At 47.1% G+C, this 25393-nt stretch overlaps 1 protein-coding gene across 2 annotated transcripts in view; it reads left to right on the forward strand.

The window, feature by feature from the left end:
• SYN3 (synapsin III) overlaps positions 1-25393 on the forward strand; it is a 363499-nt gene that overhangs the window by 78273 nt on the left and 259833 nt on the right. For both annotated transcript variants that reach the window (XM_054574565.1, XM_054574564.1), the window contains 2 exons: positions 22962-23118; positions 24252-24341. In XM_054574565.1, coding sequence (XP_054430540.1) covers positions 22962-23118; positions 24252-24341 — 247 coding nt within the window. The remainder of the gene's footprint in view (positions 1-22961; positions 23119-24251; positions 24342-25393) is intronic.

Raw genomic sequence — 25393 nt, forward strand, 5'->3', positions numbered from 1 at the left:
CATATTGGCTTTTTCTTCTTGTGTTCAACACCTCAATGTCTGTATTAATCTGGATTCTCCAGAGAAACAACCAATAAGAGCGATATAATATATAAGGATATTATATAATATATATCATACGTTATGACATGTGTCATATACTATATATAGTATAGACTATAAGGAATTCACTCACATGATTATGGAGTCTGACAAGTCCAAGATTACAGTCATCAAGCTAAAGACCCAGGAGAGCTGATGGTGTAAATTCCAGTTCGAGGTCAAGTCCAAAGGAAGGAAAACACTAATGTTCCAGCTCAAAGACATCAAGGCAGAGAGAAACAATTCTTTCTTAGTCAGCCTTTTATTCTATTCAGGCCCCCAACAGATTGGGTGGCGTCCACTCATACTCAGGAGGACTGTCTGCTTTACTCAGTCCATTAGTTCAAACGTTAATCTCATCCAGAAACACCCTCCCAGTCACACCCAGAATAATGTTTAACCAGATATCTGGGCACCCGATGGCCCGGTCAACTGGACACATAAAATTAACCATCACATTGTCCCAAGTTGGCTGCCATAGTTGGCGGAATCACACCAGTGTCAGGTCAAGAGGAAGAGGTGTGCCAGATGGCTCTCTTCTTATGGTTCTTCTGCTTTAATCGAAAGCAGGAAGAAGCAAAAACTTTCTAGGAGCCCCTCTCAGATTTCCAGTTTTGCCTCATTGACTAGAACTAGCTACAAAGGAGGTTGGGAAAATTAAATATCTGGCTTTTGGGCTTCAACAATAGCAAAAGAAAAGAGAAAGTGAGCTGTTGGGTTAGCCAGCCAACAGTGTTTATCATAGCAACCTGTGCAAAGGCACAGAATCAGTGAGAGAAAAGTCAGAATTAGGACCCTCGGCTGTTCTCCTCCTTCTGTAATATGTGAAAAAGAATGCCATTTTGTTCTCTAGGCTACGGTTTGGCACCTGGAACCTTTATTCCCCAATACTTTCAATTTCTGTTTCCCAGCAGTGATTCCCCTGCCTCCAGCTCCCAGCCTATGAGCACTGACTAGAGGGCTAAGACTTTCAGAGGATAAACTACACAAGCAGGCCAGTAACAGAGGCTCAGGATATAGTCCCACTCGAGAACAAGGCTCGTTTAGGTGAAGAAGCACTTATTCAGCACCAACTACCTACCCATCACAGCATTAGGCTCTAATAACATTACAAGAATAAAGGTGTCATCTGTGTTCTGGACGAGCTCACATCCTGGCGGAAAACCGCTTTGTGAAACCATTGTGTGCCACTGGGGGAACAAGGGCCATGAGAGAGAAGGGCAGGAGACATGGTGCAGTGCAGCAGACGCTAGCTCACCTGCAGGTCTCAGGGAAGGCTCTCCTTGCATCCAAGGTGATGTCTGAGCCAAGTCTGAAAGGATGAGTTGGTATTTGCCCAGCAGAACAGGTGGAGAAGGCCATTCCAGGCCAAACAGGCAGCATCCACAGCGTGGAGGTGTGAGCCAGTCGGTTCATCTGACTGTGGAGTGAAAATGCTCCTTCTCCACATGTGCACACTCAAAGCTTCTAGCATTCTCTTGCTGGAACACCTTAATTCCTGATCTCCCCCACTGAAGTGCCCAAATAACCCCATTTTTAAAAAAGATTTTGTTTATTTATTTTTAGAGAAGGGGGAAGGAAGGCAGAAAGAGGGAGGGAAACATCAGTGTGAGAGAGAAACATTGATCAGTTGCCTCTCGCAGCTGGGGACCTGGTCTGCGACCCAGGCATGTGCCCTGACCAGGAATCAAACCAGCAACCTTTCAGTTTGTGGGATGACACTCAAGCCACTGAGTTACACCAGGAAGGGCTCCCCCCATTTTTTAAGACTGCACTCAAGAGCCAACTCCTTGAAGAAACTCTTGTGACCGATGTTGCCTTTCCTTCTCTGTGTTCCCTGTTATCTCTACCATTCCCTTATTATTTTAGCAGCATCTAGGAATTTGTGAGTCTCTTCACATGCTCCATGAGCTTTGTGAAAGCAAGACTACATGTCCACCGCCCAGTGTCAGCACTGTGCCTGGTACCAGTCACCACCCAACAGGTAGCTGAGAATGGAGTGAGTGGGTAAGCCCCAGAGGTGGGCAGAGCAGACATGATTATTCCCAAATGCAGATGAAGGAGCTGAAGTTCAGGGTATTGGGCAATGGTCTCACAGTGGCACAGTGGGACTAGAAACTACATAGACTGACCCCCAATCCAATTTCTTTCTAGTTCACCATGCTGCCTCCAGAAGGAAGCAAGACCTGCCTTTTTTATTTTGTAAGAGCTAGGAATAGATTCCAGATTGTCAAACTTCCTGGCCATACCTCAGCTGCACCTTCTGCCAAGCTTCTTTCTAAATTCCTATTCCTTATATTCACTAACCTTCCCCCCTCCATTTTCCTTAAACTCACCTCTCAAAGCTCTTGATATTCATTCATTCCCCCCGCTACCCTCACATCTACTCCAGAAATGGGCAGCTTCTCCCAAATAATCCCCCGTCTTCAATAAGCTAGCATTCCTGAAGCCTCTGGATAACCCAGGACAAAGAACTCCTCATCATCTTTCTGGCCAAGACCTGTCTTTCCACATCATGAAGCTTTCTGATCAGAAGAATGGAAGTGGGAGATGGGGCAGGAGACAATTCTAAGGGTTAGGATGGTTGTCATGAGCCAGCTAAGTGTCTATTTCTCAGAAATGAATTCCTAGACAACTTCCTTTTTATTCATTCTTTCCAGCTTTATTGAGATATAACTGACAAACAGTATTGTGTAAATTTAAGGTATACTATGTGATTATTTGATGTACATGTATATTGTGAAATGATTACCACTATAAACTAGAGCAGAGTCCTGGAGAAACTGCAGGCACACATACCATATGCTTCCAGAAACTTGTCTGCCAGCAGAGAACAGCCAAAGAAGGGAATGATCTCCACCTCACTTCTGCTCTCTGAAGCTCAGCAAGTCCTTCCAATCAGCCAAACCTGCTTATAGTCAGAATTTTAGCTGCAAAGGAGTCTGGAAAAGATGTTCCTGGCATTCCATCCTGTGCAGGATGAAAAGACACACTGTCAGAAGGATGGATTGCTATTGTGTAAGCATCCTTTCCAGGGAGCACAAGAAGCTTTGATACAGCTCAAACTAGTAGGACAGTAAGTTCCAGAAAAGCTGGAATGCCTCCTGACTGTCACTGTGGATCTCTCTATAACCTCAACCCCATAGCTCCCTCAAGAGGAAAAAGCCTATTCAGAGAAATGACAAATTTAGAGCAAATATTGCAAACTATGGCAAAAGATCATAAATGAATATCCCAGTATAAAAATAAGCACTAAATACAAACAAACAATTCACTATAAAGAAGAAGTAGCAGTGAACAAATAGGTTTAAAAGAAGATGCCAATTCTCAATAATGATCAAGGAACAAAGGAAGGAAACTAGGAAACATTGTTTTGAGAATCAAAATGATATCAAAGATCAACCTTATGTTATTGAGAGTACAGGAAACTTACCTTCCAATAAACTATTGATAAAAGTTTTCTGGAGGACACTATAAATTTAAATGTTCATAAGCTTTCACCCAGTAAGTTCCCTACAGAAGAGGTCTGGTAAGAAAAAAGTAAAGTCAAAAAAGATGTAGTTATAGAATCATCCTTCCTAGAACTCCAACAATTTTTAAAAATCTAAATGCCCACCACGTATAGAACACTAAACAGTCAATAAAAAGGTTTAGATATTTTGATTTGGATATGCAAAGACCTCTTTGACATGGTACCAAAAAAATTACAAAATGGCATGTAACTATAATTCCCTCTTATTTATAAATATATACCCCTGCAGGTATGTTTACATTGAAAATATGGGAGGAAATACATTGGAATGTAAACATTGTCTCTTGAATCTGGGACTTCTGCATTCTTTCGCCCTCTTCTTACATGTTGATGTGCTGTTTGATTTTTTCCCTTTAAATGAATATGTGTAACATTTACTAACAGAAAAATCCCATACAATATTTTTTTTCATTGGGTAGAAAATTTAGACCCCGAGAAGCTTGTGGGGCACAGTCACTGCCCTTCTTTTCCTCCGGGATCTTTAGAAACCCAGTCCTTGCAAGGCCCCTCGAAGTAGGGGTGTTTGGAACCAAGGACTACAGCTTGGAGCAAAGGTGAGTAATTAGAGTTGAGCAAGAGGAGCCGTGAGGAGGGAGATGTGCTAATTTTAGCATCTCTGATAGAGAGTGGTTCCAAGATTCTTATAATGTCCCCTTGCACATGCTTAGTGCTGTTCTCTAGCCCCTCCCTGCCCCAGTGACTGCAGGGCTAACACAGGGCTAATTTCAGATTGCAGTGAAATGCTTGAAATCTCTGCTGCTTTAAATAGAAGTGTTTGGCACCTTTCTGGATGGCAGGTCTGGCAGAGCAGGTGCCCTCAGCATTCATCTAGTTTAAGGCTCCACGACGAAGCCGCTGAATGTGTTTTCCCTCCAATCTCTAAGGCATAAGTCTTGATCACCCCTAAACCGGGCAAAACCTCCTGCCAGTGAAGTCTTCGAGCTCAAATCCTGGGGGCTCTTGCATTCCTGCTCCATTTCCTCTGTCATTTAACTGTTTGTTCTTCCCACCCCTTCCCTTCTTCAGGATAAGGATTCAGAATATACTGTTAAAAGTATACTTTGTGGACTCTTTATAGAATCCTAGTACTGTATCTCTTAAATAACCTTGAAAATAATGTAAGTGATAATATCTCTCTTTTCTTCAGTGTCCATGAAGTGCCAATCATGTTACATATGTATTGCTTTCTTAAAACAACCCTGTAGGATGGCAGTATCTTCAGATTTAATAGACTCTTGACAAAGAAGATATGCAAAAAATGGCCAATAAGTACATGAAATGATGCCAAACATCATTAATCACCAGGAAAATGCAGATAACACTATAACAATATATCAAATTAACAGGACAATGAAAATTGTTGGCAAGTATGTGGAACAACTGAGACTCTCATACCCTGCTGGAATGTGACATGGTACTACTCCTTTAAAAAACAGTTTGGCAGTTTTTGCAAACTTAAATATATACACACCATATAATCCAGCCGTTCTCCTCTAGATTTTCCCCAAGAGAAACTAAACATGTCTACTAAATGACTTGTATAAGAATTTTCATAGCAACTTTATTCATAATAGCCCCAAACTGAAGACAACCCAAATGTCCATCACCTGGTAAATGGATAAACAATAATGGAATGGAATTCTTCTTTTTAAAAAATATTTATTTTAATTTTAGGGAGAAGGGAAGGGAGGGAGACAAACATCAATGTATGAGAGAAACATCGATCAGTTGCTTCTCACACGCCCCCAACGGGGGACCCAGCCCACAACCCAGGCTTGTGCCCTGACTGGGAATCGAACCAGTGACCTTTTGGTTCACAGGCCAGCACTGAATCCATTGTGCCACACCAGCCAGGGCAGAATGGAATGCTTCTCAGTGATAAAATGGAACAAACTACTGAGATGTGTATTAGTTTTCTATGCTGAGTGACAAATCACCACAAATTTATCAGCTTAAGCCAACACATACACTAAGTTAGTCCTCACTGAAAGTCATCAATAGGTTCTGTGACTTTAAGCAGAGCAATGTATATAAGGAAACCAGTTTTACCGTAGTTTCATTGATATAAACAAGGGTTTAAATTCCTACCACACCTCATCAACGTTGTAACGAAACTACGTTGACGGAAACAACGTTATTGAGGATATACTGTATTTATTATCTCACAGTTTCTGTGGACCAGGAGTCTGGTCCTAGCTTTGCCAGACCTTCTGCCAGACTGCAGCCAAGATGTCATCCAGGGCTTGTTCTTATCTGGAGGTTTGATTGGCAATGGTACTATGTCCAAGCTCATTCAGATTATTGGCAGAATTCATTTCCTGTGGCTGTAAGATGGAGGGTCCTGGCTTTTTGCTAGTTGCCTGTCAGAAGCTGCCCTCGGCGCCTGGACACAGTCCGTTTCTTGTCCCATGGCTCTTTCCAGAGGTCCTCTCACAACATGGCAGCTTGTTTCTTCAAGCGAGGGAGAGAATGAGTTTGCTGGCAAGACAGAGACGTATGTAAAGTAGTGGGATCGTTGAGAGTGATATCCCATCCCTTTTGCCATAGGAGCAAGTCCTAGGTCCCACTCACACTCAGGGAAGGGGATTAAATAAGGGCACGAGCCCCAGGAGGCCGGGTCATGCAGACTACCTTCCACTCCATCTTCCCTCGTACATACACAGATGCACTTCAAGACATGAGCAAAAGAAACTAGATGCAAAAGACTACAAACTTTAGACAAATTCTAGAAAAAATTCTAGAACAGGCAAGACTTAATATATAGTCATTGAAATCAGTGGCTGCCTAGGGCTGAGGGAATCAGGGGTTGCCTGTGGAGGGGCATAAGGCACTTTCTGTGGTATCTAGTCTGGCATGATGGGTATATGGGTGTATACATTCGTCAAAGCTCATCAGACTGTACATTTTAAATGGGCACGGTGTATTTCATGCAAGTGATCCCTCTGTAACATACATTTTTTAAATGGGCCCACGAATGGCAAATTTTAATCACCATTTTTCCTGCGAGGAAACTGAGATCCAAAACTTGCCCCTAGTTACTCAGCAAGAGGGAGCTTGGCTTCCATGTCAGGTCTAACTACAAAGCCCATTCTTTTTCTTTTTGCACAACATCTGACTTTCCTCCAAGCTGCAGTTTTCACAGAGGTGAAACATCAGGGTCCTGGAGAGCTAAAGAAACATTCCCGAGGCCTCCCCAAGTGGCAGAGAGCTTGTGTTTTCTGGTTGCAAGTCAAGGGTTCTTTGTACCCCTAGGTCTTCCAGGCCTCATTAAAGCCTTGTAGTAGATTTTAAGAATTATTGTTGCAGTTTTCATTTATCCAGATGTGTCATTGTAAATATACTCAATATTTTTCTCTTCAGACGCATAAGCCTATGAGCCAATTGTTTAAAAGAACAACACAGGATGGTTTGTGAAAATGAAGGTTTCAGAGGTGTACTGTATACTATTGGTTGCTGCCTTCTTTCTTGTCTACCAACTCCTGAGATTTTGGAATTCACTCAGATTCACAAAATCACTCAGATTTTGGTGGCGGTAATACTTCAAGGAAACATAGGCCCCTCCCTGATGCCAGGGATGGGTCTTGGTTAATTTCAGTCAGTTGTGGTCATTCTGTTACCACAGACAGAGACGTGTTGAGGAAAGCGCCTGAGAGGCGGTTGTGACCAGTGAGGTCTGAGAGGTGCCTGCAATGGGATTCTAGAAAGTCTACCACGCGTCTTAAAAACCATTCAAGAAAGGGGTTCTTTATCACAGACATGAAGGTGCGACTCTGGGAGCCAGGGTAACCCAGTGATAACATGAAAGGACACTGTGAGGGCAAGAGTCCATCCCTGAGAATAAGAGTGAGAAGCGCACAAAGCGTTTAGGTCCTTGGAGATGACTCTGAGCCTCTGAGTTACTCACTTCTGTCACTGTCTTCATTACTCAGTGACATAATACATTTTATTTATTGATTTAGTCATCACTGTTATTTGCAGCCAAAATTATTATGCATACAGAAAATATGAGCAGATACTGTCAAATGTCTTTTTTTTTGCACATGACTCCATGGTACAATTCTTATAAACACTTGTAGGCACTATGTTACATACAAAATTGGTTGCAGGACATTGATGTTATATGTTGCGTGAATGTTAAGATTAGTTTCATTCTCAGAAGAGTTTGTTGATAGCTAAAGACTAGAAACAACCTACTTGTCCACCTGTAGGGTATTGATTAAATAAATTAGGGTAGAGCCATCTAATAGATGCAATTCAAAATTTAAAAAGTATATCCATTTGTACTGATAGGAAAGGATTTCTAAGATATGCTGAAAAGTTGAAAAACAAGAGTCAGGACAGTATACAGAAGACTGTGAAGTCCATAGTCATTGAAAAACATCTGAAGTTTGTGAATAGGATTGTTGTGGTACAGGACACAATATCCTAAACAGGACCCTCACATGGGTGGGCCCACTGAGGACAGTAAGCAATGGGGGGACTATAAAAAGCCATGCTTCCAGCGACATTTTCACAGCAGGAAAGCTGTGAAACCTGGTGCTGGACCTCCCACATGGGAATGGTTGGCAAGGTCAACTTCTTGAGGAGAAAGCATCAAGATTTGGGTGGGTTTACGGCAGGTCTGCTATATGTGATCTATGTACATGAATTACCTATTTTTAAGGTATTAAAGAAAATATTAAAAATTGTATGCATAGAGCCCTAGCTTGTGTGGCCTGTGAACCAAAGGTTTGCCAGTTTGATTCCCAGTGTAGCGCACATGCCTAGGTTGCAGGCCAGGTCCCCAGCAGGGGGCGCACGAGATGCAACCACACATTGATGTCTTTCCCTCTCTCCCTCCCATCCCTCTAAAAATATAAATAAATAAAATCTTTTTTTTAACAAATTGTATGCATAGAAACTCTGACAAGGCTCACAAATAAATGCTACCTACCTGTCAGCATAAGCTAACATAGCTGACACTATCAAAGGCTTGCTGTTTGCCAGACACTGGCCTCAACCCTTTATCTGGATTGGCTTATTCAATCCTCATAGCAACTCTATGAAGTATGTTATTGTTACCATCCTTTTTTTTTTTTTTTACAAATGGGTAAACTGAGGCACCAAAATGTTAACCAATGTTCTAGGATTACACAGCTGTTAAGTAGTAGAACCAGGGCTTGAGCCCAAAGTCCATGCCCTAAACACTCCATTAATTGATCTCTGGCATTATTGGAAGAATTAAAAGAGCTTATACATGCTTATTCAGTGTTTGCTTTAACCAGGTGTTCTCAAAGAGTAGCTTATGTGCCAGTGTTAGAATTTGTTAGAAGTATATTTAAATTCTTAGAAATGTTGCCCAGGTTCAGCCAGACTTGTACCACTTGCTGACACGTTTCTTGGCCTGGCACTGGGTATATGAAATCCCACCCAGCAGGGCAAAGATACATCTCTGCCCCGCTGAACCTTGGGGAACCATGTCTAAGTACTTTATATAGTTACCACTTTGCTTTTTGTCCAGCAGCCATTTGTTGACCGTCACTACGGACTCAGCAGGGACTTATCTTGTGATCAATCAGTGATGCCTGACGGTCTCACGAGGCACCAAGACCCTTCCATGTCCAGGCTGGCCGTGTGATCTGTGCATAGCAAAACCAGCTCAGTAATTCCTCTCCTCAACTTAGCTTCTCTGTGAAACAGAGGTCTCAGACTCCTTCTTTCTTTCCTCATTGCCTGTCATACAATAGATGCTCAATAACTGCGCATTGAATGAAGAAGCCATCACCTAGTGGCAAATGGCATTTTTGCACACATCACCAAATAGGATTTCTCAGCGTGGCTGTCCGTTGCAGTCACCTGGAGAACTTCTAAAAATCCCAGCCTCAGACCAATCACATCAGAACACAGGAGGGCGGGGAAGAGAGGGAAGGTCTAGGTGTGCCTGTTTTGAGAACTCCGGGGTGATTTCACTGTGCAGCCAAGCTTGAGAGCCCCCGAGCTAGAATGAGGAAGCCAACTTGCAGAGGGTTGATCTGTAACTTGCCAACCCAGCAACAGTCATAGTTCGAGACACAAAGGGTAAAACCCAGAGGGCTTCCTCGAAAGCTGCTCCTGCCTCAACGTCTTTGATGGGGGTGAGCTGAGCTGGAAGCAGCCAAGATCCTGTCTTAAGGGCACAGTGAAAGGTGTAGCTGGAAGCGTTTATGCTGGAAACCCTGACTGGGTGATGGTCCTAAAAATTATTGCCATATGTCTCCAGCAGGGGAGGCAGGGCCCACATTGGCTCCCTCCACGCCCCACAGCCTCACTTTTATCAGCGGGCTCCGTCCTCACCCATGGGGGCTCCCAGAAAGGCTCCATTTAGTCTAACAATTTCATGGAGCATCCAGGGTCCTTGATAGGCCAAGCGCCACAAATACAGATGTAAATCCAACATCAGCCCTTCCCTGATGGAGTTCACGGCTCAGAGGGAGGAAACAGGAAGTGAATCGGCATAAATCACCAGCTCGGATGCAGCGTGATGAGGCCAGAAAGAAGCCTCGTAGAGAGGAGCGAGAACTGAGAGGAGGGGCCTAGAGAGTCCGGAAGGGTTCTGAGAAGTGGAAACAACACTGAGGTGTTTTTCTTCTCTTGGAATATTCATATATATAAAGTTTGGAATAATTTTAAACATAGATAGTTGGACACACCAATTTAGCAAATACTAATATTTTTCCATATTTACTTTAGATCCTTAAAAAAACAACAACCCTAAGCTATTTTAAAACATAGGAAAAGTCCAGCAACTAATACAACAAACATCCATATGCCGAGGTAGGTAAGAGCTCCCACTCTGGGGCGAGGCTGCCTGGCTCTGCAGTGTGACCTTGAAGAGGTTACCTAACCTCTCTGTGCCTCTCTAATCTTTTTTTTTTTTTTTTAACCAGACACCTACCTTGAAAGGTAATTGTCTGGATTAATTAAGGTAAAGCTGTTAAAAAGACAAAAGTGCCTCACACATACTCTGTGCTTTGTAAACATTAACTGTTGTTCCCTGAACGTACGTTCATGACCCAGCTTGTCAAGTCTTAGCACTCTGCTGGATTTGTCTTAGATTGTTTTTATAAAGGGAAGTATAATGTCATACTTTTAAAGACCCCCCTCCGCAGCCCCCCCCTGTTCTGACTGCTAATGGATAGTAAAAGTTGGGAGGTCGGGACAGGAATGGCCACAGCAGGGCGCCGGGCAGGGACCCTGGCTTCTGAGGAAACCCTCCAGTGTGGTCAGAAAGGGAGGTGACCCATGGACAGGGGGGGAGGCGAGAGAGGGAGCCGGGGCACATGAGGGAAGGCCGTCAGGAGCTTGGGCACCAAGAACCCCGCCTAAGAGCCCATTCATTCTCTTGCTCCCTTCGAAAAACAAGCGAAAAACAAACAAACAGAAAAACCTGGAAGATAAACTACAGAAACGTCATTCACAGTTGCTCCCCAGTTGATTGGAAAATTCCATCAAGTAGGGGCAAGCTTTGAGAGAAGGGGGAGGCCCAGGGCAGCACAGGAAAAGGGTTTAGCCCCCTGAAGCCATTGCCACCCGAGTGCCCAGGGCAGGAAATGAGTTTTTAGGGCTGTGGCCCAGCCAGAGCTTTAACTCCCCTGGCCCCAAGTCACTGCTTTCTGAGAAACGTGCACCCTGCCAGGTGGGTATTTCTTGCTGAGTGAGCAGAATAGAGCCCCTGACTTGTTCAGTAGTTAACCTGACAGCACATATGCGGCTTGTCAGGCATGATATTTGTGGGGAAGGCCCTGGGTATGAGTATGTACAAGCCCAGCCTCGGTTCCAAATGTGTTCTTCCGTCATTCCGCAGCAGCAACACCATTTTTTATCTCAAAATGGGCTTTCCCCTCTTCCCCTCCCCTCTGCCTCCCGCCACTGCGGAACAGCTGCTCTGAGACCCATCTCTCATCAGCTGCCTTATCTCCCTGATGAATAATGTTCCCCTTCCCGAGCAGGCAGCCTGGCTGGAGGCCCACCCGGCGTGGAGCAGGCTGCTGACAGCCTTGGAGCCCAGGCAGCTGCCGGAGAGCGGGCACCCCTCACTCCCCCCGCGCCCAGTCCTCATGTGGGCTGAGGGCGAGCCTCCTGCCTCACGGAGACATGCCACCCGAGGCCCATGGCCCTGGCGAGCCGCAGCTCACAGACTCAGCCATTCCAAGCACACCTTGGCAATCCCCTGGGTACAGGCACCATTCTGGGGGCTGGGAAACATGGGTCCTGCCCCTCAGGGATGGGGGCTGTTTACGGGAAATGTGATTTGTGTCTAATACTACAGTCCTCTATACTTCATAGTTGCATCACCTTGAGAGTGTGGTTAATCACTCCAGGTCTCGGTTCCCCTCATCTGCTGAGCGGGCTAATCACAGTATTGTCTCGTTCTCTGCTCAAATCCCTGTTGCCAGCCATGCACCCACGCCCAGCGCTGCGACACCCTGGCTTCGGCTCTCCCTCCAGCCTTCCCCAGAGCCCTGGGCTGATGGTAACCGCATCCCTGACACATCCCTCGGCAACCTCTCCCCCTCCCATCAGGGAGCTGGTAACTGACTGGTACTGGGGACCCAAAAGTCCAGCCTCCTCCCTCAAGGTGGACAACTCGGTGGGACTATGTAAGCTCCGGAGCCCCCTGTGGATCAGGCCGAGACCAGGCTGACCCCTGACTGCACCCCTCCCCTCCACGCCCTGCTTCCCTCACCCTTTTACAGCTTTTCCTCAAGAGCGCGCCTCCCTCCATGAATCCTCGGCTTTGGGAGACCTATTTGGGGCTCTGCTTCTAGGGGACCCAGTCCAAGAAAAGTACCCACCACACAGAGGCTTTGTGTGAGGATTGGATGAGATAAGGCTTGAAAAGCCCCTCGTGGGTGTCTGGCACTTGGCAAGTACCCAGTTGTCGGTAATCATGGTTCTTATAAGCTACTGCTATGTGACAGAAAGTCACAAGGGGACTCGCACAGATGTGACGGAGAGGTGGGTGTTGAAAGTCTTGGTTCCAAGTCTGGAATTGGAGGCAGTCATCCAAGAAAAGGCCCTGGGAGGTCACTTAGCCGAACTTTTTCTTTTTTTTTCCTGCCATGGAGGAAATCGAGGCCCAGAGAGGTGATCCAGTGCTCTCAGAGACCCACAGCACGTCAGGGACAGAGCCGGGGAAAAGCTACGTCATGTTTTTCCCCACTCGCACATTATTTGGCATCTTCAGATCCTTTCCCCTTGCTCATTGTTGAGGTGTTACTGACTGTAGACAGACCAAGACCCTGAGAGGTGAAGCCAGAGCACACTCCATTTTCATGTGCACCTGCTGAGCACCTACTGTGTGCTGGGGCACCTGCTGGATCCCAGGAAAAGATTCACAAATGTAGATACCAACCTCTGGTTGTTAGAGAACTTTACTGTTTCAACGGATGTCTATGTGTGTTGGCCAACTTTATCCCAGGAAGTAAATGTTGCCAGCCCACCCTCCAGGGGAAGGTTTATTAAAAGTGAGCATTGAAAGACCCGTAAGAACAGGCCGGTGAGCAAGGGCATCCTGGACTTGCCTTGTTTTCATATTTAACACATAGCAATATTCTTTATTATTGATTAAAGAGAAAGAGAGAGAAATCAATTTGTTGTTCCACTTATGTGTGCATTCATTGGTTGATTCATGCATGTGCCCCAGCAGGGGATCCAACCCACAACCTTGGTGTAACGGGACGACGCTCTAACCAACCGAGTTACCAGTTACCCAGGCCAGGTCACATAGCAATAGCCTTAATTTTCACAGTGCTCCATCTGAATGGTCCTTTGCTGTCCCTTTCCCGGTATGTACAGAGCTACCCATATGAGACAGGTCATAGCTTCGGGGGACAGCTGTCTACCTGTGTGGTTGGCGTGTAGGGTGCATCATGGGGGAGGGCCACAGTGGAACTCGAGAAGCAGACCAAAACCGTGCCAGACACAGGACTCCACGTATCATGCTGAAGCCTTGGGGCTTTGATCTGCAGACGGTGGCAGTCTCCGAAACCCTTTGTTCAGGAGAGGGACAAAATTCTCTCTGGATGATGCAGAGGGTATCTGAGAAGGGAGACCCCTGCCCCAGGTGCAGACAGCCTCAGGCAGGTGGAGAGTTACGTAGGAGACGACAATCTGTGAGCGGTCAGGAGTCGTGGCGTGCGCGATTTCCACGTGAGTAAGACCCCCTGAAGGACAGGGAGAAATCCCTGAGGATGTGGGGTTTGAGGTGGGGATGTGTGAGGGGCAGTTTCCTAAGCCTGGAGCGTGGTGGGGACAGAGCGCGGTGTGAACGGGTGAAGAGGAGTGTGGGGGCCGTGGAAGTGGGCAGAAGGGTCTCCCGGGGGCGCAGGGCAGCTGGAGCCGAGAGGAAGCCCCGGCCGCTTTCCGGGGCGCATTGAGCGCAGCGGCATGAGGGAAGCAGGTGTTCAGGGTCAGCTCAGGAACGGAACGCTGACAAGACCGGCAGCGGGAGAGGTACCTCGCCAAGGAGGAGACCGTGCCCTGACCGCTTTCTGGCCATCAGCCCCATCCTGACAGGCTGGTTTGCCCGCACGATGCGGTCCCATATTTTTAAAAAAATGCTCTTATTGAGATATAATTGACATATAACATTATATTTGTTTCAGATGTACAACATAATGATTCAATATTTGTGTATGTTGCAAAATGGTCACCACCGTAAGTCTAGTTAACATCTATCACCACACATAGTTATAAACTTGTTTCCCTAAAAGTGGAGTGTTTTTTAGAAGGACGGATTTCATGCAAAAGAGTTCACATGAAAGGCAGGTTTCTGGCTTCATCAAAGTCAGAGGATTCGGTAAGACTGGACCGAGAATTCCCACGTGGCCACCATATGTTGGCATCGAGTCATAACTGTCCCCTTTAGGTGCAGCTTCGCACTTTATTGGCGCTTTTCCCATAGCAGTTCTGCTTTATTTTTATTACCAGTCTGCACAGTGATTTTTTTAAAAAACACTTTTAGATGAGTAGTCAGCATTTAAGTAATTGAGAATTTTATATAAATGTCCATATATGGGCTTATTTTAAGAAGTCATGAGGGTCACCTGGGACCTCATTCCTATGTGGCCTTCACGGCTGGAGCTCAGGCCTTTCTCCAGTTCACAGGGCCCGCTTCTCCTTCTTGCTGTCCACCGAGGCCTGTGGTAGCTGCTCTTGATCACAGAGCTGTTCTACGGAAAAAACAGAATGTTTCCTGTACTCAAGTCATTCTTAAAAGTGGAAAAATGAAAGATAGAGCAAGATGTGCATGCTTCCAAAAGAAAGTCTGCAAGAGCACTGTGGAAATTAAGAATATCCCTCTGTGTTTAATATGGGGATCAAGAGAGTATGTGTTAGAAGAAAAACTGCGAGAAATGACCGGCCACTTCACCTGGCCTGATGTTACCTGCGGGGGCCCTGTGGCGTTTAGCTTGGGAACCTCTGGGCAGAGCCTGGGAAATCACTTAACACTCAGCACTCAGCAGTCTGGGTCCTGAGCCCAGCCCTGTGCTGCGGAGAGGCGTAAGATGAGGGACTTTGCCAGGAGGTTAGGAGCTAAGGGTCTGTTTGGGTGCGCTAGGCAGGAGGCAATGGCGGGGGCCAGAGTGAGAGAAGGCAGGGGAGATGAGCGGGCAAATCCCAGACACTTCTCTCAACTGTGGTGGTGCCTTACACACAGCTGTCAGAGAAAAGAATCGCAGACGACTTCAGGATGACAGGTCCTGGGTCCCTGGGAGCACCGTGGGCCCTTCAACAGAAGTCAGGAGACCCACTCTGAGGAGGCTGATGACTTGGGATCTGGGCGCAGTGGGCCCGCGGTGACGGCGAAGTGTTCAGCTGGGTGGACAGAGCTGGTTGCATGGGGGCCTTGCACATGGTCTCACGTGGGCCTCGTCCTTCCTGTGCTTAACTTCTCCGTGCCTTAATTTCTCAGCAATAAGTCCACTGGTACTCACTTCCTCGTAGGGTCTTTGTGAGGATTAAAGATAGCATAATTAAAAGCCTAAAAATGATTCCTTGGAAAGTACCCTATAAATCTGGGTCACTTTTCACTATTGCCTGTGAGGACAGGGTGGGAAACCCACTGAATGGAGATGATCCCACAGGGCAGGGAGCCAACACCGAGCCCTGGAGGGGAGCCATGGGAAGGGAGGAGCCGGGAGGAAGCAGCTGGGGAGCAAGGGAAGGGGGCGCCTTCAAGGCCAGGAGGAAAGGTTTGGGCGGGGAGGACAGAGATCGTGCCACAGAGGCCACCGAGGAGAGAGGCGCTCACAGCAGGTGTTCTCCACTGAGGGAATTTGTCCTCCAGAGGACTCTTGACAATGTCTCAATTTTTGTCATCACACCTGGGCATGGGGGTGCTATTTGTCCAGTGGAGAGAGGCGAGGGATGTTCCTGATGTTCCTAATGTTCTACAATGCTCAGGACAACTCTGCCATCCCCCAGCTCCCGACAGCAAAGAATTACCCACCGCCAAAATGCTGATAATGCAGAGACCGGGAAACCCTTCTCGCTCGCCACCAGGTTTCTGGGTTTGAATCGTGGTTCCACCACCAAAAGATGTGTGACATTAGCAAGTTTCTCAGCTGCTCTGTGCCTTGGTTTGCTTAGCTGGAAAATGGCGGCGATAGTAGCAGTTTCCTAGGACCGCCGTCAGGTTTAAATGACTGGGGACATACAGAGGGCTTAGTAGAGAGGCTCACATCAGTTATTATTACTGGAGATCAGGGGAAGGGAGGGCATAGCAGAAGCCATTTGACCTTGGGGTTTGGCCTTTAGGAGCACGTTCACTGGGGAAGAAAAGGGACTGGCAACGAGATGCGGAAGACTGTGGGGTCAGTGCATGGGACCCGGGGCCAGCTGGCATGGACTGCTTTGTCCGCGGGTGCAGCAACGGGAGGGGGAGGAGGGATGGCTGGTCGTGGCCGCCAGGCCATGTGGAGGGGGCTTGCTTCCCATTCGTTTATGTATTGATTCCAGGCAAAAAGCGCTGGTTACGACCAAACCACATTATAACAAAAAGAGAAATGATCAAGAGAGATCACCTGCAGCCTCGCCACCTTACCAAAGTAGCAATTTTCCAGCTTTCCTTCCAGGACCATCATTTTTACCATGTTTGTCATCACACGCATTCTCTTTTCTATTGTTCGATGTCACATGAAATTGTCCCATAAGCATTTTCCGTGATGGTACATCATTGTTACATCTATCGTTTTTTTCCAAAATAAAGATAACCTCATTGTTTTTTCCTGATGGTAAAAACGCTCTGTGCTCTTTTCTTTTTTAAAAAATGCAAATACTACCACAAAGTCCAAAGAATGTAATAACCTCATTTCCCATCCCACCCTTAGAGACAACCAGGTTAGCATTCGGGTGAACAGCCTTCCAAACAAATCTTCATGCACTTGTCAGTGTGCTGACTTGTTAAATTTTTTTATGTAAACATGAACATGGCTTAACGATCGATTCATTTTCAACCTTGAAGCGCAGGTTTTCCTATCATTAGCGTTGGGCTTGTTGTTTTGGGAGTGGGGAGGGAGCTGTGGAAGGGAACACATGACAGCAAAGGAAGCCAGAACGTTCTGAAAGCTGCTAGGAAGAGGAATTGTTGGGGGTATGCAGTGTATTTGTTTCCTGAGGCTGCTGTAACGAAGAACCCAGACGGGGTGACTTAAGAGAAATTTATTCTCTTACAGTTCTGGAGCCTGGGAGCCTGAGATCGAGGTGGTAACAGGGCCCTGCTCTCCCTGAAGAACCTAGAGAGGGGTCCTTTCTTGCCTCTTCCTGGCTCTGCATGGTTGCCAGCCACCCTTGGTGTTCCTTGGCATGTCCACACGTCCGTCCTTTACCTTCTTCGTCACATGGCATCCTTCTCTTCCTCTCTGTGTGTTCGTGTCTGAATTTCCCACTCCTTATAAATACACCTGTCATTGGATTAGGGCCCGCTCTACTCCACTATGACTTCATCTTAACTCAGTAAGTCTGCAAAGACTGAGGTCACACTCACAGGTAACAGGGCTGAGGACTTCAACATATCATTTGGGGGGACACAATTCAACCCATAACACGTGGGACCCCCAGAGCGATGGAGGAGTAGGATGGAGCAGCGAGGACACCTTCTCTGGAATGAACAGAAAGGAAGGGGCCAGGATAAACAGCCTGAGGTTCTGAGACTGAGAAAGGAGGAAGGGGAGGAAGGGGAGTTCCAGCAACTCGCGCCTGCGTTTTATGAACCTCCTAGTTCTTTACAAAGAGGGCCCCAGGGTTTGTCAGAGAACCTAGCTCCCTGTAAACCTCTGGGGCCCCTTTCCCACTGTGAGCGCCCCATGCAGGTGGCAGCTGCCTGTGGGCCCCGCAGCCCTTGCTAGAGCATCCCACTTTCCACATGCCACCAGGTGCTTGGCTGGCTGCCACCTAATTTCTCTTCAGCCTGGGCTGACGTCTTGCACCCAAAGTCCTTCCGTGTGGCCCATTCACACCCCTCCGTCTGCAGAGTGTGCACACCTGCTGTGTTCTAGTCTCGCTGCAGCGCAATGGTCCATGAGCCCTTAGGGGCATAGAGACCATTTGATGTCTTGATCTCCCCTTTCTTCAGGACACCTGGTTTTGCTGGTTTACTCAGTTCTCTTGGTCTCCTTTTCCCAGATCTGTACTGAGATTGAATTTTCAGAGGTAGAGGGGGTTGGGGAAGGGTGGTGAGGAGAGTGGAGGCAGTTAAGAGGAAACCTGAAGTCTCTCTGCTGGAGGATGCACACATCAGACAGTCTGGGGCCTTCCAGCGCAGAGCTGGGATCCGGTCTGGGGGTAATAGGTCAGCCTATGACCAAAACAGCATTATCGTCACCCTTTGTCAACGTGGCTCTTGAGGAACAACGAACAGTTGCAGAATAGCAGTCAAGGAGCCGAGAAAAACGAGGCTTCTCTGCTTAGGAACTTAGGTCCGAGCCAAAGCCCAGCCAAGATCTTTTCTTGCCCTCACAGGCTTCTGTGTATCGGAGGGAATTATTATACTTCTCTGATGGTTAAAAGTCACTCCGCCTTTGGCCCCCTGCCTCCTGACGCTGCCTGAAGCACCCAGTAATCTCCCAGCAACGCATCACCTGTTCCACCTCCACCATTTAATTATGGGTTGTCCTTGATTTCCTCTCCAGTGCCGAAAGCCACTTCTGAGAAAGACCTGGGGGCAGAAACCCAAATAATATACCTCATATTAAGTCTAAAGCCGAAATAACAAGAAAACTCAGGTAGAGCCTGCAGCCAGGATGTGCCAACTTGTGTGGGATTGAAGGCAGTCTCCTTGCCCAGGCATGACAAGCACAGGGCTTAGGCCCAGTGGGGCTTGGAGACCCAGGGCGGAAAGGGGTTCGGGGACATAGTTGGAACTTTTTTAAACCCATCTCTTGCCGCCACCTCATCAGACCTTATACTCCTTCGTGTAACAGTTGTACCTTTTGCCACCGCCCCCCAGTATCAGGCAGAGCAACGGCCATGGCAAACAACAGACCCCGTCAAGAAGCGTAGACAAAAACGGGAACTTCATAGCTCAAATACCTCAGAAGATAAAAATGAGACTGGTGTCAGGCTCAGCAGGATTCAGGGATCCTCCCTCCTTGTCTTTGTTCCCAATGGCACTTCTGTTATAGACGTGGTCCCTCCATCTAGCAAGAAAATGATCTTCATCACCCTGGCTTTCCTGGCCACTCCTCTCCCCCTGCACCCAGGAAGGGTTCTGATGGGCTCATCACATCAGAGATGCAGTCCTTAGACCAGTTACGGTCCAGGGGAACGTGGGTCTCCAATTGGAGAGGGTTTTCTCGTGGGCTTGGTTTCCAAAAACAAAAAAAAAGGGTACCAAGCATGTTAAACAGAACCAGCACAGCCCACTCTGTGCCCAGTACAAGGTCCATCCACTCAGCTGCAGGTGCCATTCCTTCCACCTGGAATGCCCTCAAGACCCTGCCCGCATGACAAATCCCTGCTTTTCCTTTAAGACCCAAGCCTTCCAGTGCGCACCCATCCACCTCCAGGCAGAGTTGAATGCACCTTGTACATGCCTCTGTGGCTTCATGCGCTTACTCATTGGTTCGTTTAGCGAGTCCTTATCCTTTAGCATTGCACCCAACCCCTCTTGGATGGTGAGTTTCCTGAATGAAAGATCAGGTCCCACTCACCTCAGGGTCTCCAGCCTCCACCGGGTGCTTGGCCCACGGGCAGAGCCTGGTGACTGCTGGACACCGCGTCCTCGGATGTTTGAACGCCATGAAGGACGTGGCTGGAAAAGTTGGGGTGCCGAGGGTGGAGAGAGGAACTGCACGCCACAGGTCACCTGGTTGGGGTCACTGATTTCTCTGCATTCCTTGCAAATCCCTCACACCCCAGCCTGTCAGGGAGGACCCTGCGCATGTCACTCCAGCTGCAGTGCCACTCAGGCTACACCACGCTGGCTACTGTGGCATGCCAGCTACAATGTTACTAGGTGACAGGCATTTTTCAGCTCCATTATAACCTAATGGGACCACAGGGGTCTATGTAGCTTGTTACTGACAGAAATATCATCAGATGGTGCGTGACTCTAATTACCGGTATTTCCTCCTAGAGCAGAGTGGAGTTACCCCGCTGTGAGACACGCAACTTTGCTGTCACTGTCGTCTGTGAGAGATACCACCCTGCAAGGAGGAGGGGGTGTCTCAGTGTCAGAAGTAGGCCCCAAAGGACGCTCTGAGCATCAAAAGAGAGAGAGAAATTAAAAGGGAAGGACTGATAGATTTGACTCGGAATGGGAAATGTGTTTCCATGTCTTTTAAGATGTGCAGCCATAAAAAACAAACAAACAGACAAACAAACAAAAACAGAGGTAAGCAAGCAACTGGTAAAAATGTTGCCACACATGACAGATGAAGAGCAACATCCTGACACACAGAGCTCATGTCAGTGAAGAGACAGGCCCCTTTTTGAAATGGGGAAAGATGAGCAACCTTTTATAGGAAAGAAAATGCAAATGGTTAATGACAGGACTTCAACTCCCCCAAATCAGGGAAATGCAAACTAAAACAGCAGAGGGGTGCAGGCTATCTTGGGGGGGGAAGTTGCTTATCAAACTGAAAAATATGTTTTTAGAAAACATGTAGGCGAGGCTCTAGTGAGACGGAATCGCTCATGTGTACCTGGTAACGGACGCTTTTTAAAAAAAAGTACTTTTGCGGGGTGGCCCAGTTGGTCGGAGTGTCGTCTCATACACCAAAAAGTTGCGGGTTCAATTCCCAGTCAGGGCACATACCTAGGTTGCAGGTTTGATTCCCAGTTGGGGCACATACAGGAGGAAACCCAACAATGTTTCTCCCTCCCTCTCTCTTTTTCCCTGCCTCTCTCTCTAAAATCAATAAACATGTCCTCAGGTGAGGATTTAAAAAAAAAGCTTATACCTTTTAACCCAGTAATCCCCCTTTTTAAACCTATCTTAAGGGAATAGTTTAAAATGAAGTCAGTGATTTGTATGCAAAGATGTACATGTATGAAATATTAGAAATAGCCTACTTGATGATAATAGTAGATATTGGTTGACTTAATTATGATATATTTATTCAGGTGACTATTAGGTAGCGATTAGAAATGACAGAGTTGAAGATATTTTGAGAGTAGGGGAAGTATTCACACTATAATATTTTGTGGAAAATAGCAAAATAATAGAAAGCATGAAATCAATTATGGCTATGAATGCACATTCTATGCATTAAAATACATAATTGGATTGTAATGAACATATAAAGAAACACATAGAGTGGTTATTAGGGGTTTTCTCTGAGTTGAGAATTACAGGTAATTTTGTTTCCTTCTTTGTGTTATCTAAGTTTTTCATTTTCCTCTTGCCAAATGAACATGCACTACTGTTAAAATCAGAGAAAGGCAGGAAATGGTTATATTTTAAGTCAGTGCTCCCTGTTGTCATCAGGCCTCCGTTAGAGACACGCCCCTGCCCCCTCCACCCCCGCTTCCCTCCCTCTGGCAGGAGAGCCGGCCGAGCAGGGCACGAAGGGCAGGGCAGCAGGAGGAGAAGCCTGGCCACACGCAGCCTCCTGCTCCACCGCGGTTTTGCCCGGCAACCCGATGCCTGTCACTGCCTTGCTACTGGCCTCATTTCCTCATATGTGAAATACTCTGCTTGGACTGGTTCAGTTCTAAGAATGCAATACGGTCATAGGCATAATAATTTCAAGCTCCCAACCCACCTCGTTGGGTCTGGACAGGACTGGCCATTTCCATGGGCATGGTGTCGGCCATTCCCACGGTGTCGCAGTCCACACGGCCGTCTGGGGAGGAGTTACGCCTTGGCGGGGGAGGCCCTTGCCATTTCCTCTGGGGGGCAAGGAGGTGATGTTCCTGAAAGTCGTTCATTCCTTCAGCATGTACTTCTTACACCCCTGCTTCCGCGGCGCCAGGCCCTGGGGTGTGCAGCGAGGCCCAGGCTCACGGCTGTCTGAGAAGCATCTGCACGTGTAGCGTATTCTTTCCCATGTGTACAGTGGAGACAAGTTCTTTCCCTGTGTGAGTTGCTTTAATTTACCTCTGAATTATTTTAAAGAGACCATTTATTTGATGCAAAGTCTCTGACTCTGGATGAGCTAAGTGGATCATACCATTATGAGTGTAAACCACCTACCATGAGGCTCATTCTCTCCTGTGACCTTGAAGTGAGGAATCCAGAAACAGATGAACCCTGGGCAGCAGGAGTGAAACAATGTGTCAATGCACCTGGCCTCTTGCACAGGCGGGAAAGTGTTGGACTTGGAACGAGGTGGCCGGAGTTCAAACGTGGCTCGCCTGCTTCCTGGCTTTGTAACTTGGGGAAATTCATAACTTCTCTGAGCTGTAGTGTTCCCATCTATAAAATGGGGATATAGTCCCGGCCTTACCTGGGTTGCTGGTGAGCACTGGGCAGGGCTCTATCTCCAGAGGGACCTCGTCATGTACTCAGCCATTGCATTAGTACTCTTGCCATTTCCTTGAAAATGACAAGACACACTTGAAATGTGTGGTGGGGGGAGCCATTGTGCAGGGTGGTTGAGAGAGAGCCACGAGACTATAGCAGACCTGGCCCTGCCACTTACAAAGAAAACAGCCTAAAAAAGAAACACAAGAAAGTGAGAGTGGTTTTCAGTCATTTTACTTTGTTTGAAACCGGCTCTCCTCCTCCACACTCCCGCACCCCATCCCCATTCTGAACTGAGGGCTCCCCACAGGCAGTGACCGCACCGGGTCAGTGCTCTCCCCAGCGGGCCGTGGCCCGATGCCCTGGTGTTCGGCTCCGTGCATGGCGTGGTAACGCTGCTGTCGGCCCCTCTCTTGGCAGATCCTTCAAGCCAGACTTCATCCTGGTCCGCCAGCACGCCTACAGCATGGCCCTGGGCGAAGACTACCGCAGCCTGGTCATCGGCCTCCAGTATGGAGGGCTGCCTGCTGTCAACTCCCTCTACTCCGTCTACAACTTCTGCAGCAAGCCCTGGGTGGTAGGTGATGGGCCAGGCTGACCCGGAGCCAAGAGGGGGCAGTGGGAGGATCTACCGGCCCTGAAATGGGCCCATTCCCCAGCGTGGAGACCTCGGAAATGAAGAGTCTCTTTTAAGCACCTGAATAAGCAACTTGGGTCCCAGTCCCCTTCTTGTAATTACTGCCTAATGAAAATCATATAACAATATATTATGATACAGTGGTATCTTATGATATTAGCAGTAAGAGGCAGTACTGTATTGTTCTTACAATATTCTATCATATCATTGTCATTAACCGCAGGCACTATTTACTGAGCACTTAGTAAGTACCAAAAAATTGTGCTGTCTGGTGTTCAGTCTATTATTATCATGTAAAGTGGGCTTATTACTCCATTTTACAGAAAAAGCAGCTCAGTTTCAGAATAGCTAAGGAACTCATCCAGAGTCATGTAGCCAGTGAGGAGTAAAGCCAGAATTTGAAGTCCTCTGTCCAACCCCCAAAACTTTATCTCACCAACCTTCTATTTCTTAGTTTCATTCATTCACCTAATTTGAGTCTCCATTTATGTTACCTGTAAGAGAGGCTTTTCCTAAAATACCACCCTTCCACTCCCACAAATATTCTGAAATCCCTCTGAAACACTGCATGTTTAATCCTTATAACAATCCTGTCAAGTTAAATCTCTTGTTTTTTCCATTTCCAAATGAGGAAACCGAAGCTCCGACACCTAAAGTCACTTTCCCAGGTTATACAGATAGTAGTAAGTGTTGGAGCAAGAATCTGAACCCAGAGTCTATGCCATAAACTACTACGCAGTATGCGTCTCTGCAAAGAAGGGAATGGCAGGCAGAGGGCATGGCATGAACAACAGCAGGCTGTGCTTGTGTGAAATGCTGAGGGTGTAGGAAATGCTCATTAAAAGTCATTGAGCTGAACTCAGTGGGCCTGACAGAAATGAAGGGGTCGATGCAGCCAGATGATGGAGAGGATGGATGTCCAGCTGTGGACTCTGTCCTTTACCCCATAGACAGAGAGCAGCTACTGTAGCTTAACTCAGGTGAGGCAGATGGTCAAGGCCTGGGATCAAGGGGCAGGTTCTGCCGCACTAGGTAGGAAGTGTTGACCAATGTTGTCTCCTCTTCTGATCTAGTTCTCTCAGCTCATTAAGATCTTCCATTCCCTGGGTCCTGAGAAGTTCCCGCTTGTGGAGCAAACGTTTTTCCCCAACCATAAGCCAATGGTGAGTGCCTGTTTTTACTCTGCTTATTTGTGTGATCTGCGACAAACACAAAGGTTTATGTTCTTGGTCATTTGAATGGAGGAGGTGGGCTCAGGGGCTACTCTCTGACCACCAGATCTCTGAGAAAGAGCCGTGATGTCCTGTGGGAATGCCTGGCTCTAAGGAAAGAGTCACCTCTCCAGGTGAAATTTTAGGCAGTAGGATAAATGACAAAGGTGGGCAGAATTCCTTGGGACATCCGGAATTTTCAGCAAACAAGGGGACAACTTGAACTAGCATGTTGGAGCCAAAGGTTGATTGATAATAAAGGTACAAGATGCTCCAAAGGTAGGATGTTATTTCATTTGAGTCTGTGCCAGACTTGGTTTCTACATTTATTTTAATAAAAGTAGTAATATATGATTTGCTCTGATTGTTGAAGGGGTTTCCTTGTGTGTCCTCTTCACATTCTAACTTTTGAATATATCTGTGGTTGTTTCTGGGAAGTGGTTGGAGCTTAACGTGGAGTACGTGGTATAGCCCTCCATTCGGCGGATAGCTGAGTGGGAGAGGTTACTGTCTTTCTGAATGAGTTGGAGAGCTCTCCATCCCACAGCTAGAAGTTTGGGTGGAAGAGTCCTGGGCTGCTGAAAACAACCCATGACGTGCGTGCTTGCTCCGTTGGTGGTTACTTAAACTAGTCAAGGGAATACAAGGCTGCAGCCCCACATTTGCCTTGGGAAGAATGGGAGTCTTAGGGACCAGGATAGTTAATAGGTTATGCAATTATACTCACTGGGGACAGTGGCCTGATTGTAGAATTCCAAGCTCAGCTGCTGAGCTGGACAATCCTGTTTGCAGACACTGATGGTAGGACTGCGGGCTCCAGGTGGGAGCAGTCAAACCAGATGGAGTGGTTTTCCATTGATTGTCTTCCACTTATGTCTGATCCAGCGAGAGTCATAGAATCCAGGATGTGCTGGTTGGAATAAGAAGGGCGTGTGGCACCCAGCATATTCCAGCAGAGTGTGAGCACTGGAGAAAGTTGAGGGTTTATCATCAAACCAGCCCGA

This window comes from Pteronotus mesoamericanus, unplaced genomic scaffold, assembly GCF_021234165.1.
Source record: "Pteronotus mesoamericanus isolate MK-2021 breed Mesoamerican mustached bat unplaced genomic scaffold, CSHL_Meso_final contig_263, whole genome shotgun sequence".
Taxonomy (NCBI): Eukaryota; Metazoa; Chordata; class Mammalia; order Chiroptera; family Mormoopidae; genus Pteronotus; species Pteronotus mesoamericanus.